Source organism: Neoarius graeffei, chromosome 24 (assembly GCF_027579695.1).
Source record: "Neoarius graeffei isolate fNeoGra1 chromosome 24, fNeoGra1.pri, whole genome shotgun sequence".
NCBI lineage: Eukaryota > Metazoa > Chordata > Actinopteri > Siluriformes > Ariidae > Neoarius > Neoarius graeffei.
Window position 1 is genome coordinate 39,277,174 of NC_083592.1, and position 17,383 is coordinate 39,294,556.

General features: G+C 42.8%; 1 protein-coding gene across 2 annotated transcripts in view; it reads left to right on the forward strand.

The window, feature by feature from the left end:
- adamts3 (ADAM metallopeptidase with thrombospondin type 1 motif, 3) overlaps window positions 1-17,383 on the forward strand; it is a 221,884-nt gene that overhangs the window by 77,053 nt on the left and 127,448 nt on the right. For both annotated transcript variants that reach the window (XM_060907220.1, XM_060907219.1), the window contains one exon: window positions 5,502-5,689. In XM_060907220.1, coding sequence (XP_060763203.1) covers window positions 5,502-5,689 — 188 coding nt within the window. The remainder of the gene's footprint in view (window positions 1-5,501; window positions 5,690-17,383) is intronic.

Below are 17,383 nucleotides of genomic sequence, written 5' to 3' on the forward strand. Positions count from 1 at the left end.
AGCACGTTGTGGTTAATTAATCTCACACTGAAAATTTAAGAAGACATTAACCTTTAATTGAAGTAAATTTATTCGAAGGATTTCAGTAAAAAGCGACTTGCCTTTGCCCAACCTCGCTTTGAAAGCATAACAGCTCACAGTCTTCTAGTTCTCCGATAATGCTTTGATGAGATTTGGGAATTCAGAGCAAGTAATCAGAGATCACTCCTCAATCCAGAATCCCTCCAGAGTCCCTGGTTGTCTCTTGTGGAGTCTCAACTTCACTTCACCCTACAGCAGTGGTCTCAAAGTTTAGGGGAATAAACAGGTACGAGGCAGAGAATAGAAGGGTACAATTAAAAAGGCTAAACCTTCACCGTGAACCATAGGCGAGAAAAATGAAAAACTGGGTTTATCCGAGACAGTTTCAAGGCATTTGGGGAGGAATTTCCAATTTATTGTCTCATCTCATTATCTGTAGCCGCTTTATCCTGTTCTACAGGGTCGCAGGCAAGCTGGAGCCTATCCCAGCTGACTACGGGCGAAAGGCGGGGTACACCCTGGACAAGTCGCCAGGTCATCACAGGGCTGACACATAGACACAGACAACCATTCACACTCACATTCACACCTACGCTCAATTTAGAGTCACCAGTTAACCTAACCTGCATGTCTTTGGACTGTGGGGGAAACCGGAGCACCCGGAGGAAACCCACGCGGACACGGGGAGAACATGCAAACTCCGCACAGAAAGGCCCTCGCCGGCCACGAGGCTCGAACCCGGACCTTCTTGCTGTGAGGCGACAGCGCTAACCACTACACCACCGTGCCGCCCCACTATACACTTATTATAAGTAATTATAGAAAATTATTGTAATTATGCAGAATTATTGGCACCTTTGGTAAAAATGGATGAAAATTCAGATTGTTACCAAATTAAAAGTCAATTTTAAATTTCTCCAATATTCTCACTGTGAGGTTAATCGAAAGCCCCGAACATCAAGGACGTAGTAGCTCATCTAACCTGCCATCAAAACCACCGTGACTACCAAAACATCAAACAGAACTGAAATGTGACAATGTGAGAGAGGACCGACCTCCATGACAAATTGTTTACCACAGGAAAATCAACAAAGGACTAAATTTTGTTCCCCGAGGGAAGATCGACCCAAAACATCCATCAGAACTGAATTCGTATGATAAATAAGAGAGGAGATACAATTCTAGGCAGAAGAAAATGTGTTAAGTTGACCTAATTACTAATTTGTTAGCAAACAATTAACAATGACCAAGTTTTGTGCGGAAGGTCGAGTTCTTTCAAATAAAACAATCAGAATTGAAATCCATTGAGAACTGAGCGAGGGAGGAGACACGATTTAACTGCAAATAAACAAAGTTGTCAATAAACAGTTTACAACAAGAAAATCAACAAACAACCAAGTTTTGTTCCCTGAGGGAAGATCTAACCAAAACTTCGATCAAAACTGAAATTGAGTGAGAACTGTGGGAGGAGATACAATTCGAATGAAAAGTCTGAAAACTCGTGAAGGTGACCTAATTAGCAGTTCGTTCGCAAAAACTGAACAATACAATGATCAAGTTTTATTCAGAAGGTCTAGTTCTTTCAAAAGAAACAATCAGAGCTGAAATCCCTTGAGAATTGAAAGAGGAGATATGATTTAACTGAAAATAAACAAAGTTGTAAACAAATTGGTTGCAACAGGAAAATCTACAAACAAGCGACCAAGTTTTGTTCCTCAAGAGAAGATCTAGCCAAAACATCGATCAGAACTGGAATCGGATGAGAAATAAGAGAGGAGATAAAATTGTACTGAGAGACCTGGAAAATTTGTTCATTTGGCTTAATTACAAACTTGTTCGCAAAAAACATTTTACAAAACAATGACCACGTTTCGTGCGGAGCGATTGGTTCTTTCAAACAAAACAATCGGAACAGAAATCCGTGAAGAACTGACGGAGGAGATGCAATTTAACTGAATTGTGGATGACGGACGATGGACGGACGCTACACCATGGCAATAGCTCATCGGCCTTATGGCCAGATGAGCTAATTAACCTCAACCTTTACACACTTTTACCAAGGGTGCCAATAATTTTATATCTGCATCATGGATCTTCCAACAGGAAATCCAAATCAGGCATCCAAATCCACACAAAACTGCTTCCACTGCCCCAGAATCAAGCTTTAGACATGACCATCCAAGACCGCTGACCTACACCTCACTGAAAACCTGTGGCAGAGGTCTCAAAAGAAGCCAGTTGGCGGCGGCAAGTCGCCGTCGGTAGTAAGATTTGCCGCTGTCTATGGATGGACGGATATATGGCAATTCTATTCAAATTTTTCGTATTGATTCCCATCACTTCAGACTCTATTTTGCTGTTTACAATAAATTGGGGGCGGCAAGGTTAGGTTAACTGGTGACTCTAAATTGACCGTAGGTGTGAATGTGAGTGTGAATGGTTGTCTGTGTCTATGTGTCAGCCCTGTGATGACCTGGCGACTTGCCCAGGGTGTACCCCGCCTTTCGCCCGTAGTCAGCTGGGATAGGCTCCAGCTTGCCTGCGACCCTGTAGAACAGGATAAAGCGGCTACAGATAATGAGATGAGATGAGAAGTGTATAGTGAACTCCAGAATCATAGTAAACCGATAACCGCTTGCACACGTACACAGCGCATGCACGTCCTGCAGTTTCAGTGGATTGATTTAATATTGAAACGTTGACTGATTAACAATGACATTTTTAGATATGTAACACCAACATCAATGACATTTCAGCTGACAACCAGCAGAAAGACAGACAGACAGACAGACAGACAGACAGATGCCCAGATGACATTGTCCTTGTGAACAAACATGTCCATCTTCCCTCATTCCTCCCCCCCCCCCCAAAAAAAAAAAAAACCCACAACTTTCATCATCAGCATTCCAAAAAGCACCATGACGCTTTGAATAATGTGTAAAGTTTGACCGGACCGCTTTAGTAAGCATGACCTCATAGTTCAAGCATTTGACTCTGAAATGAAGAACATATCAGAGAACGAAGAAGCTTTGAGTAATCGGATTTTAAAATACTGATCCCGAGACATTTGTAGTTCTTTATGTTGAAACCGTGCGGATTAGTGCTGACACTGTAAGTAGCTCAAACTGGTGTCTCCTGATACCTCGGATCTGAAAAGGCACATCTTGCAACAATAGGGGTGTTCACACGGCACATATTTGCATCGATGCTGCACCGATGTATTTTGTTGCGATATATCTTACACCGGTGTAAATTTTGTGGAGCGTTCACACGTCACAAACCTGCCTACTAGAGAGAAGCGTGTTAGCACCGGTGCAGCCCCACTTGCGTTCACATGGCGGTTTTTGCGACCGTGCTATACGATAGTAATAATGCGGAAATGAAATATGCGCATGCGTGAAAATGTACTTCCTTTTCACGGTTGTCATGGCATGACCAAGCGCCGGGAAAACAACGTGGATGAAGACACCAGTGTTGCCAGATACGGTACTGCTGACGTTTTCCAGCCCAAAATATGTTGAAATCTGCCAAAATGCACTTAAAACAGGCCAATCTGGCAACACTGGAAGACACGCAGTTCTGTTGTTGTTGATATTCGCCATTTTGGAAGCGCAAAATACCAGGATGCAAATTATGCAATGCCCGTATGTAATCAACTCTCCTCACGCGTAGCGAGTCTACCCCTGTAGCGTTCAGACGTCCCATTTTATATCGGTGCTGCCCCGCAAACTAGCATTTACTCCGGAGTAAATTTCTTAAACCACCTCCCGAGCAGGGTTAGATTTGCACCAGTTTAAGCAGCTTTCAGGGGCGACACCGGTATAACTTTGTACCGTGTGAACGCTCTACCGGGCAGCCCCGGTGCTACACCGGAGTAAAAGTTGCTGTGTGAACACCTCTAAAGTGTTTAAATGCAAGTGATGACTATCAGAGAATTAACTCGATAAGTAGACAAGACTCTATAAACTAATCTTCACTGGGTCTTAACAAGATTCTTGTGGAAGTTTGCAAACGTACAGAGTTTTTGGATATCAGCGTGTGTGCCAAGGCCGAGTGACTCCCCAACCAGTTTGATAAAAGGAAAAGCTTTAAAATTCATGTACCACAAGCAAAGAATATGTGCATTCAGCAAGCCCCCCCCATTGTTTCACTTCAACTTGTAGAGATTACATTTTGCCAGCTCAGCTTGTTGCATTTACAGTAATGCATTTGCACGCTTATAAAGTGTTCCAGCAGCGAACGGTGCGTTAGACTGCTGATTATGCATTTATTTCCCAATGCCATGTCGAAAGAGCGCCACGTAAACTTGCCTCACGCTGCAACTTTTACCCCCTATTTATGTCGTTAGTATGCTGTTCCATCTTAATTGCTGATTCTACGAAGCAGGAAAAAGAACAAGCGTCGGCCTTCAAAGAGAGGCTTGTTAATCCGGGGTTTTATGTGCGGGAAGCCGATCAACCCCTATTTTCCAAAGGTAAATAAAACAGCATGAGCAAGATTAAATCCAGTCCCACGTTGTTTAACCAGTTAACATTTAGCTTATTCTTCTTTTGGCTTCAGAAGAGATATTCATGAAAAATGCGATAATTCATACAATGGAAGCAGTCAGCTTGAATTTCAACTTCATGGAGAAGCAAAAATAAAATATGAACTTATTAATAAGCACATATTTTTAACACTGAAAAACTTCTCACGAACCGGTGCAGTCTGCGCAGTCGAGCCAGACATCACTAGCGCGTGTGTGGGAGTGTATCATTTTGATGCACCAGTGAAACCCAATTACTTCCAGCACGTGCATGGTACATTTCCATCGCTGGGCACTCTGCCCATGCCAGCTGCCATCAGTGTTAATTTTTAGAAGCGATTGCGGGCTGGCTGGACATCTTTTCCATCTGCGTGCCAACGTTACCTCTCCGTTGCGCCGGCCGAAAACCCCCCAAGGGGACAAGTTGCTGAACCAGGATGTCTGAGCAGGGACACATGTACAAAGCACATACACAGACTGCGAGTCTCGAGTGCGGGAGGAAGTCCTGTGCTTCTTTGAAGTGGAACCTCAGAAATGATGTTTACTCTTTTGGGAGGCAGGCAGCACAAGAATGTGTATGTAATGATGGGATGCACGAGCGGAGGAATGCACCTCACAATCCCCACACTGTAGAGTTAAAACCCAAACCACGAGTCACTCGAGATGTTTACCATAGTGCCCATGCTTAAGAAAGGCAGCACCCTATAGCCTGGTGAATTATGTGAAGCACTCACAAGGCTCATTTTGGTCATTCTTGAATATGATCTACTTGTATTCCAAAGCGACTTGTACAGTAGAACGTCATTCTTGCTTCCAGGTTGATTTATTTATTTGGATGAATCAGAGAAGCTTGTCTCCTGGAGCAACTTGTAATAAGCAAGATTTTGTCTTTGTGGCTTATCATGCAAATAAATTTTTTTTTTTTCTTAAAAAAATCTTTTATTATTTTTCATAGAGCCAGAACTCGGTGCCCCTGGAGCACTAGACAACATCGCCAAACAATTGAACCACACATCCAGGAGACGCAGGCACGCCGGAGACGATGACTACAACATCGAGGTGCTTCTTGGCGTCGACGACTCTGTGGTGCGCTTTCATGGAAAGGAGCATGTGCAGAATTACTTGCTCACCCTCATGAACATTGTGAGTATTGTCAAGTATGAAGGGCTTACAGTTTAATAACTCCAATCCCCCCACACACACATTCGTAAATGAATAACTGCATTCTAGCTACTCTCGGCAATAATTTTGATCTCAAGATTAAAATGTGGTTCAAAGACTCGTCTGAATGTGTCAAAGGAGAGCAAGAATAATTGGTATTTTCCTCCTTATATGAATTTAGACTGCTCCTGTTTATAGAGTGGTCTTCTTCTTCATTTGCACTAGCTGCGGTAGCGCAAATCGTTACTCTCACTCAGGATCTTTCCACTTTCTTTTTCTTATTATTATTCTCTTAATATTTTTCAGGATGCTATTTCTACCTCGGTTTTAAACCAATCATCAAATTTCGCATGAAGAATATCTCTGGGCTAAATTAAGTTGCTCTAACTTTTGGTGCTGATCTGGATCACCGAACCGGAACGATCCATGGAAAACAGGCTTTTTTCCTCACTAAGCGTCTTTCTCTAGCTCTTACCATTCCGGATCTACAGTGGGGCAAAAAAGTATTTAGTCAGTCACCAATTGTGCAAGTTCTCCCACTTAAAAAGATGAGAGAGGCCTGTAATTTTCATCATAGGTACACTTCAACTATGAGAGACAAAATGAGAAGAAAAAAAAAATCCAGAAAATCACATTGTCTGATTTTTAAAGAATTTATTTGCAAATTATGGTGGAAAATAAGTATTTGGTCAATAACAAAAGTTCATCTCAATACTTTGTTATATACCCTTTGTTGGCAATGACAGAGGGCAAACATTTTCTGTAAGTCTTCACAAGGTTTTCACACACTGTTGCTGGTATTTTGGCCCATTCCTCCATGCAGATCTCCTCTAGAGCAGTGATGTTTTGGGGCTGTCGCTGGGCAACACGGACTTTCAACTCCCTCCAAAGATTTTCTATGGGGTTGAGATCTGGAGACTGGCTAGGCCACTCCAGGACCTTGAAATGCTTCTTACGAAGCCACTCCTTCGTTGCCCAGGCGGTGTGTTTGGGATCATTGTCATGCTGAAAGACCCAGCCACGTTTCATCTTCAATGCCCTTGCTGATGGAAGGAGGTTTTCACTCAAAATCTCACGATACATGGCCCCATTCATTCTTTCCTTTACACGGATCAGTCGTCCTGGTCCCTTTGCAGAAAAACAGCCCCAAAGCATGATGTTTCCACCCCCATGCTTCACAGTAGGTATGGTGTTCTTTGGATGCAACTCAGCATTCTTTCTCCTCCAAACATGACAAGTTGAGTTTTTACCAAAAAGTTCTATTTTGGTTTCATCTGACCATATGACATTCTCCCAATCCTCTTCTGGATCATCCAAATGCTCTCTAGCAAACTTCAGACGGGCCTGGACATGTACTGGCTTAAGCAGGGGGACACGTCTGGCACTGCAGGATTTGAGTCCCTGGTGGCGTAGTGTGTTACTGATGGTAGCCTTTGTTACTTTGGTCCCAGCTCTCTGCAGGTCATTCACTAGGTCCCCCCGTGTGGTTCTGGGATTTTTGCTCACCGTTCTTGTGATCATTTTGACCCCACGAGGTGAGATCTTGCGTGGAGCCCCAGATCGAGGGAGATTATCAGTGGTCTTGTATGTCTTCCATGTTCTAATAATTGCTCCCACAGTTGATTTCTTCACACCAAGCTGCTTACCTATTGCAGATTCAGTCTTCCTAGCCTGGTGCAGGTCTACAATTTTGTTTCTGGTGTCCTTTGGCAGCTCTTTGGTCTTGGCCATAGTGGAGTTTGGAGTGTGACTGTTTGAGGTTGTGGACAGGTGTCTTTTATACTGATAATGAGTTCAAACAGGTGCCATTAATCCAGGTAACGAGTGGAGGACAGAGGAGCCTCTTAAAGAAGTTGTTACAGGTCTGTGAGAGCCAGAAATCTTGCTTGTTTGTAGGTGACCAAATACTTATTTTACCGAGGAATTTACCAATTAATTCATTAAAAATCCTACAATGTGATTTCCTGGATTCTTTCCCCCCATTCTGTCTCTCATAGTTGAAGTGTACCTATGATGAAAATTACAGGCCTCTCTCATCTTTTTAAGTGGGAGAACTTGCACAACTGGTGGCTGACTAAATACTTTTTTGCCCCACTGTATAGGTTACGGTGACCAGACGTTCCGATTTGTAAGAGCTAGCGCAAATCACTGTGACTTTAGTCACACTACCGTATCTGTCTATTTATTATTTGAATTAACAAAATGTACAATAGTAAGTAATACCAAAGATCAACATAAAAAAATACAATCTAGGGTATAAAAAGCTGTTGTTCATTTGGCCAGTGCTCTTTTCTGAAAAAAGGGGGGGGGGGGGGGGGGGGGGCATGATTAGGGAAAGGCTAATGGATAACAAGATTTTGGTACCCATGTGTGAAACTCAAATATTTTCACTCAGTCAGACCGGATATTGTTTTTAAAAATTATCGTTTCACTTTCCCATATTACTGTCTTTTGCATTTTGTTGCAGAGTTTTTCTATTGCATTTTTGTCATCACACAGTTCTTTCTTATCATCTTTCAGTTGTTTTATTCCTCCTCCTAAACACTCTGTTATCTCAGGGGTTACTTTAACTTTAAATTGTTCTCATCTTTCTAGTAATTCGAGGCACAGCTGTTGGTATACAACCCCGATTCCAAAAAAGTTGGGACAAAGTACAAATTGTAAGTAAAAACAGAATGCAATGATTTACAAATCTCAAAAACTGATATTGTATTCACAATAGAACATAGACAACATATCAAATGTCGAAAGTGAGACATTTTGAAATTTCATGACAGCAACACATCTCAAAAAAGTTGGGACGGGGCAATAAGAGGCTGGAAAAGTTAAAGGTACAAAAAAGGAACAGCTGGAGGACCAAATTGCAACTCATTAGGTCAATTGGCAATAGGTCATTAACATGACTGGGTATAAAAAGAGCATCTTGGAGTGGCAGCGGCTCTCAGAAGTAAAGATGGGAAGAGGATCACCAATCCCCCTAATTCTGCGCCGACAAATAGTGGAGCAATATCAGAAAGGAGTTCGACAGTGTAAAATTGCAAAGAGTTTGAACATATCATCATCTACAGTGCATAATATCATCAAAAGATTCAGAGAATCTGGAAGAATCTCTGTGCGTAAGGGTCAAGGCCGGAAAACCATACTGGGTGCCTGTGATCTTCGGGCCCTTAGAGGTCACTGCATCACATACAGGCATGCTTCTGTATTGGAAATCACAAAATGGGCTCAGGAATATTTCCAGAGAACATTATCTGTGAACACAATTCACCGTGCCATCCGCCGTTGCCAGCTAAAACTCTATAGTTCAAAGAAGAAGCCGTATCTAAACATGATCCAGAAGCGCAGACGTCTTCTCTGGGCCAAGGCTCATTTAAAATGGACTGTGGCAAAGTGGAAAACTGTTCTGTGGTCAGACAAATCAAAATTTGAAGTTCTTTATGGAAATCAGGGACGCCGTGTTATTCGGACTAAAGAGGAGAAGGACGACCCCAGTTGTTATCAGCGCTCAGTTCAGAAGCCTGCATCTCTGATGGTATGGGGTTGCATTAGTGCGTGTGGCATGGGCAGCTTACACATCTGGAAAGACACCATCAATGCTGAAAGGTATATCCAGGTTCTAGAGCAACATATGCTCCCATCCAGACGACGTCTCTTTCAGGGAAGACCTTGCATTTTCCAACATGACAATGCCAAACCACATACTGCATCAATTACAGCATCATGGCTGCGTAGAAGAAGGGTCCGGGTACTGAACTGGCCAACCTGCAGTCCAGATCTTTCACCCATAGAAAACATTTGGCGCATCATAAAACAGAAGATACGACAAAAAAGACCTAAGACAGTTGAGCAACTAGAATCCTACATTAGACAAGAATGGGTTAGCATTCCTATCCCTAAACTTGAGCAACTTGTCTCCTCAGTCCCCAGACGTTTACAGACTGTTGTAAAGAGAAAAGGGGATGTCTCACAGTGGGAAACATGGCCTTGTCCCAACTTTTTTGAGATGTGTTGTTGTCATGAAATTTAAAATCACCTAATTTTTCTCTTTAAATGATACATTTTCTCAGTTTAAACATTTGATATGTCATCTATGTTCTATTCTGAATAAAATATGGAATTTTGAAACTTGCAGAGCATTGCATTCTGTTTTTATTTACAATTTGTACTTTGTCCCAACTTTTTTGGAATCAGGGTTGTATTATTATTATTATTATTATTATTATTATTATCTGCGATAACCTGGCCCCCTTTCCCATGTCACAACAGAGGTGTTCACACGGCAACTTTTACTCCGGTGTAGCACCGGGGCTGCCCTGGTAGAGCGTTCACACGGTACAAAGTTATAGCGGTGTAGCCCCTGAAAGCTGCTTAAACCGGTGCAAATCTAACCCTGCTCGGGAGGTGGTTTAAGAAATTTACTCCAGAGTAAATGCTAGTTTGTGGGGCAGCACCGATATAAAATGGGACGTCTGAACGCTACAGGGGTAGACTCGCTACGCGTGAGGAGAGTTGATTACATACAGACATTGCATAATTTGCATCCTGGTATTTTGCGCTTCCATAATGGCGAATATCAACAACAACAGAACTGCGTGTCTTCATCCACGTTGTTTTCCCGGCACTTGGTGATGCCATGACAACCGTGAAAAGGAAGTACATTTTCACGCATGCGCATATTTCATTTCCGCATTATTACTATCGTATAGCACGGTCGCAAAAACTGCCGTGTGAACGCAAGTGGGGCTGCACCGGTGCTAACACGCTTCTCTCTAGTAAGCAGGTTTGTGACGTGTGAACGCTCCACAAAATTTACACCGGTGTAAGATATATCGCAACAAAATACATCAGTGCAGCATCGATGCAAATATGTGCCGTGTGAACACCCCTAACGTCACTGCCGGGGTCAGCGTATGGTCAGCGTGACTGCGTATATTTTATATGGGGGTGCCTTGAGTATTTGCATACTTCTGAAGGGTGCCGTGACTGAAAAAAGGTTGAGAAATGCTGCCATAATTGAAGCTCTCATTATTATTATTATTATTATTATTATTATTATTGTTATAAGCCTAGAGTTTCCAAAAACAGAATTGTAAACCAATCCATTCACCAAGGGGAAGGAGGATTCTTTGAAGATGAATTGCACTGCTGGACATACTTTGCGGTTTTGATTCCGTCTGTTTTTTATTTACAAAGCTTTCTGGAAAATAGGTTGATCGCATTAGTGAGGATAATTGATTTTGTTCTGCTGGTTTGAAAATGGTTTCTTCCAGTAGATGTCCCTGGTGCACTTTGCACACATCTGTTTTTAAACCAAGGTATACGGTGGTGTTTAATGAGCTGTCCACTAATGACTTGCTGATTGTGTGCCAGCATGTCGACAATGCTCATTGTGCCAGATTCGTATTTTTATCACACTTATCCTACTAGGGTGGCACGGTGGTGTAGTGGTTAGTGCTGTCGCCTCACAGCAAGAAGGTCTGGGTTCGAGCCCCGTGGCCGGCGAGGGCCTTTCTGTGCGGAGTTTGTATGTTCTCCCCGTGTCCGCGTGGGTTTCCTCCGGGTGCTCCGGTTTCCCCCACAGTCCCAAGACATGCAGGTTAGGTTAACTGGTGACTCTAAATTGACCGTAGGTGTGAATGTGAGTGTGAATGGTTGTCTGTGTCTATGTGTCAACCCTGTGATGACCTGGCGACTTGTCCAGGGTGTACCCCGCCTTTCGCCCGTAGTCAGCTGGGATCGGCTCCAGCTTGCCTGCAACCCTGTAGAACAGGATAAAGCGGCTAGAGATAATGAGACTTATCCTACTATATATGTTGTTTTTCCAATCACTTCTGAGAAAAACAAAACAAAAAAAACTCCTGGTAGTGTTGGTTGTGGCAGAAGGAGTCTCCTGTTAACCCTTCCAACTTTAAGAAAAAGAAGCATTTTTTAATAGCTCTCTTGTAAGCCAGAATTATAATTGGTCTGCATTGGGTGTTTTGTATAACCCCCTGAAGCTGTCTTTTGAATTATTTGAACAGTGCAGCGTCTACCCACCTGAGCTGACACAATAACCCCCTTCCTCCACTTGGCTGATTTTTTTTTTTTTAATCCAGCTTACCAACAACAACATTACTGACAAAGGGAGAGGCATGAGGAGACTGGATTTCTCCTAATGTCTTTACAAGTATACAGGAAATGACCAATTTAATCATTGACATTTTGATGTCTTTCATTGTACCAAAAGATTAGGTGGGTTTTTTTTGTACCAAAACACTGGTGCTCATCTTCAGCTGTCAAAAAGACTGGTACCAGAAGACTGGTGCTCATCTTCAACATTGTACCAAAACACTGGCGCTCATCTTCAACATTGTACCAAAACACTGGCGCTCATCTTCAACATTGTACCAAAACACTGGCGCTCATCTTCAACATTGTACCAAAACACTGGCGCTCATCTTCAACACTGTACCAAAACACTGGCGCTCATCTTCAACATTGTACCAAAAGGCTGGCGCTCATCTTCAACATTGTACCAAAACACTGGCGCTCATCTTCAACACTGTACCAAAACACTGGCGCTCATCTTCAACATTGTACCAAAACACTGGCGCTCATCTTCAACACTGTACCAAAACACTGGCGCTCATCTTCAACACTGTACCAAAACACTGGCGCTCATCTTCAACATTGTACCAAAACACTGGCGCTCATCTTCAACACTGTACCAAAACACTGGCGCTCATCTTCAACACTGTACCAAAACACTGGCGCTCATCTTCAACACTGTACCAAAACACTGGCGCTCATCTTCAACATTGTACCAAAACACTGGCGCTCATCTTCAACATTGTACCAAAACACTGGCGCTCATCTTCAACACTATACCAAAACACTGGCGCTCATCTTCAACATTGTACCAAAACACTGGCGCTCATCTTCAACATTGTACCAAAACACTGGCACTCATCTTCAACACTGTACCAAAACACTGGCACTCATCTTCAACACTGTACCAAAACACTGGCACTCATCTTCAACACTGTACCAAAACACTGGCGCTCATCTTCAACATTGTACCAAAACACTGGCGCTCATCTTCAACACTGTACCAAAACACTGGCGCTCATCTTCAACACTGTACCAAAACACTGGCGCTCATCTTCAACATTGTACCAAAAGGCTGGCGCTCATCTTCAACATTGTACCAAAAGGCTGGCGCTCATCTTCAACATTGTACCAAAAGGCTGGCGCTCATCTTCAACATTGTACCAAAAGGCTGGCGCTCATCTTCAACATTGTACCAAAAGGCTGGCGCTCATCTTCAACATTGTACCAAAAGGCTGGCGCTCATCTTCAACATTGTACCAAAAGGCTGGTGCTCATTTTCAACTGTCCAGTTTGGGTGAGTCTGTGCCCATGACAGCCTCAGGCTACATCCACACGACAACGACAATGAGATTTTTTTTTTTTTAAATATCGCGTCCACATGGGCAACGGATCAGTAAAATATCAGATTCATATGGCAACGCAACGCTTGCTGAAAATGATGCAATACACATGCCACACCTCTACGTGCGCTGTAAGACGGTCCCATCGGAGACACCAGAACAATAGAAGAAGTAGACGCATGCGCATAAACCCCTTCTTCTGTAGCATCAGCCACATAAAGTTTTGATTATTAATCAGTAGCGTAAAACAAAAGACGCGGAAAGAGGAATGAACGGGGGTAGATGGAAGCTGGTACGCCAACATTCTGATATCCTCCAGAATTCTTTAATGGTCCGGAATAAATTGAATGCTACACGTTGATGGATTACTTTGTTCTTCTACGCCCTTTTTGAGGAATGTATTGTCGGACTTAAACCAACATCTGAAGAGGTTAGATCGCTCCTTTTTTTCCCTATTTTTGCTGGCGGGATTGTTTTTGTTTTTGGAAAGCACACGGGCGGTGTGCGGTTTGGTTATACTCAGTACTTCCGCAGTGTTTGGACTAAAGACTCTGCCCTAAGGGCTGTTCTCTCACTCTCTCTCTCTCTCTCTCTCTCTCTCTCTCTCTCTCTCTCTCACTTTGCACCATTACACAATAAATATTCACAGTGAAAATATTTTGTAAGCGCGTTTCATGAACCAAGTTATAGGATTTGTTGACAACTGGCATCGAGTTCGTTACACTTCTACCCGGCGTGAAGCACTGACAGTCATGTGGTTGTGACGTCATCGTAAACAAATCCGTTCTACTCATCCAGACGACTTCGCAACAGGGCCGTTGCCAGATTTTTCCACTCTGGAACCCGTTCTCAAAAGATTTCGTTTTGGGGCACCCAAAACGCCGGTGCCGTGTGGACGCCAGGCCGAAACGATAAACAATTTTATCAGATTCACCTGAATCCGTTGCCGTGTGGACATGGCCTCAGACTCTTGTTCTTGACTGACAGGACTAGAACCTGATGTGATCTTTTGCTGCTGTAGTCCATCCACCCCACCTCAAATGGCTTTTCTGCTCATTGTAGTTGTAAAGAGTGCTTCTTTGAATTCCTGTCTGGTCAAACCAGTTTGGTCGTTCTCCTCTAATCTCGCTCATCAACAAGGTGTTTCAGCCTGTCGAGCAGACCCTCTGTGCACAGGATGTTTTTTGTTTTTCGCACCATTCTGTGTAAACTGTCGAGACTGTTTTGTGTGAAATTCCCATAAGATCAGGATTTTCTGAAATACTCAAACCAGTCTATCTTATACCAACAACCATGCCATGGTAAAAGTCACAGAGATCACACTTTTTCTTCATTCTGATGTTTGATGTGAACATTATCTGAAGCTCTTGTCCTGTATCTGCGTGATTTTGTTTTTTTTTTTGCATTGTGCTGCTGCCACATGATTGGCTGATTCGATAACTGCATAAATGTGCAGGTGTTCCTAATAAAGTAGATGGTGATTGTATTTATAATGCCATTAGTGCAAAGGTTTTAATGTCTGACTTGAGAAAAAGGAGCAAACAGAAAATCTATTACCATAAATTTCATAAATACTTATTGATTAATTTGGGTACGGTGTTTGTTTGTTTGTTTGTTTGTTTGTTTTCTCGTCCTAAATGACTCTTTTTAGGACAGATCTTTTTAGGTCTATTCAGCTGCAATGGCACAGGCTGAGCTCGTCAAGTTGGTGGCATGAATTTTGGTGGCTGGTAAGTCAGACCAAACAATTTGGTAAAATACAGTGCCTTGAAAAAGTATTCATACCCCTTGAACTTTTTCACATTTTTCCACCTTACAACCACGAACTTAAAAGTTTTTTATTGAGATTGTATGTGATAGAGTAGCACGTAATTGTGAAGTGAAATGAAAATGATAAATGGTCTTCAAAATTTGAAACAAATACAAATCTGAAAAATGTGGTGTGCATTAGTATTCAGGCCCCCTGCGTCAATACTTTGTAGAGCCACCTTTTGCTGCAATTACAGCTGCGAGTCTTTTGTGGTATGTCTCTACCAGCTTTGCACATCTAGACACTGAAATTTTTGCCCATTCTTCTTTGCAAAATAGCTCAAGCTCAGCCAGATTGGATGGAGAGCGTCTGTGAACAGCAATTTTCAAGTCTTGCCACAGATGCTCAATGGGATTTAGGTCTGGACTTTGACTGGGCCATTCTAACACATGAATATTCTTTGATCTAAACCATTCCATTGTAGCTCTGGCTGTATGTTTAGGGTCATTGTCTTGCTGGAAGGTGAATCTCCTTCCCAGTCTCAAGTCTTTTGCAGCCTCCAACAGGTTTTCTTCCAGGATTGCCCTGTATTTAGCTCCATCCATCTTCCCATCAACTCTGACCAGCTTCCCATCCCTGCTGAAGAAAAGCATCCCCATAGCATGATGCTGCCACCACCATGTTTCACAGTGGGGATGGTGTGTACAGGGTGATGAGCAGTGTTAGTTTTCCACCACACATAGCGCTTTGCATTTAGGCCAAAAAGTTCAACTTTGGTCTCATCTGACCAAAGCACCTTCTTCCACATGTTTGCTGTGTCCCCTACATGGCTTCTGGCAAACTGCAAACGGGACTTCTTATGCCTGTCTTTCAACAATGGCTTTCTTCTTTGCCACTCTTCCAAAAAGGCCAGATTTGTGGAGTGTACAACTTATAGCTGTCCTGTGCACAGATTCTCCCACCTGAGCTGTGGATTTCTGCAGCTCCTCCAGAGTGATCATGGGCCTCTCGGCTGCTTCTCTGACCAGTGCTCTCCTTGCTCGCTCTGTCAGTTTAGGTGGACGGCCATGTCTTGGTAGGTTTGCAGTTGTGCCATACTTTTTCCATTTTTGAATGATGGATTGAACAGTGCTTCTTGAGATGTTCAGAGCTTGGGATATTTTTTTATAACCTAACCCTGCTTTAAACTTCTCCAGAACTTTATCCCTGACCTGTCTGGTGAGTTCGTTGGTCTTCATGATGCTGTTTGTTCTTCAGTGTTCTCTAACAAACCACTGAGGCTTTCACAGAACAAGTGTATTTATGCTGAGAGTAAATTACACACAGTAGGACTCTATTAACTAATTAGATGACTTCTGAAGGCAATTGATTGCACTGGATTGTATTTAGAGGTATCAGAGGACAGGGGGCTGAATACTAATGCACACCACATTTTTCAGATTTGTATTTGTTTCAAATTTTGAAGACCATTTATCATTTTCGTTTCACTTCACAATTATGTGCTACTCTGTGTTGGTCTATCACATAAAATCTCAATAAAAAACGTTTAAGTCCGTGATTGTAAGGTGGAAAAATGTGAAAAAGTTCAAGGGGTATGAATACTTTTGCAAGGCACTGTAAATCCACAGCCCGGGTTTCTCCTCAGCCAGCCATCCATCCATCTAATCTAATCCACATTGCTTTATCCTGGTCAGGGTCATGGTGGGTGTGAGGTAAGAATACACTCAAGATTGAATGCCATTCATTACAGGGCATCATGCACTCACACATAATCATATCATATTCATCGGGGCAATTTAGAGGAGATAATCCACCAGAAAACCAGTAGGAAACTCGTGGATATGTGGAGAACGGGCAAAACCTGTTCTCCTGGTTGTCTGTGTCTATGTGTCAGCCCTGTGATGACCTGGCGACTTGTCCAGGGTGTACCCCGCCTTTCGCCCGTAGTCAGCTGGGATAGGCTCCAGCTTGCCTGCGACCCTGTAGAACAGGATAAAGCGACTAGAGATAATGAGATGAGATGATACATTGCTTTATCAGACAGCGATCTTTCCTGTCAGGACATGTTTGATTGGTCACTGTTAGCACATAAACACCTCAGAAAGTGTGATCAGTTTTCCAGAGATGTGACATGTATCGCTTTCCCAGAGACTACTCTGATATATAGCTTCATCCCTGCAGTTTTGGGAGTGGAGCCCACGCTCACTTGTTGTGCACTTCTGCTTGTCCCATTTCCTGACAAGATGTCAATTACTTGTTGCTGCTGACAAAACTAATATTCTAATATCCACTTTACTGGGAACACCTGCACGTTCTTGCAATTATCCAGTCAGCCAATCGTGTGACAGCAGTGCAATGCATAATATCACGCAGACACGGGTTCAGTTCATATTCACAACAGAATGCAGAAAAAAGTGATCTCAATGACCTTTGACTGTGGCATGATCGTTGTTCTCAACAGGCTGGTGTGAGCGTTTCAGAAACAGATGAGTTCAA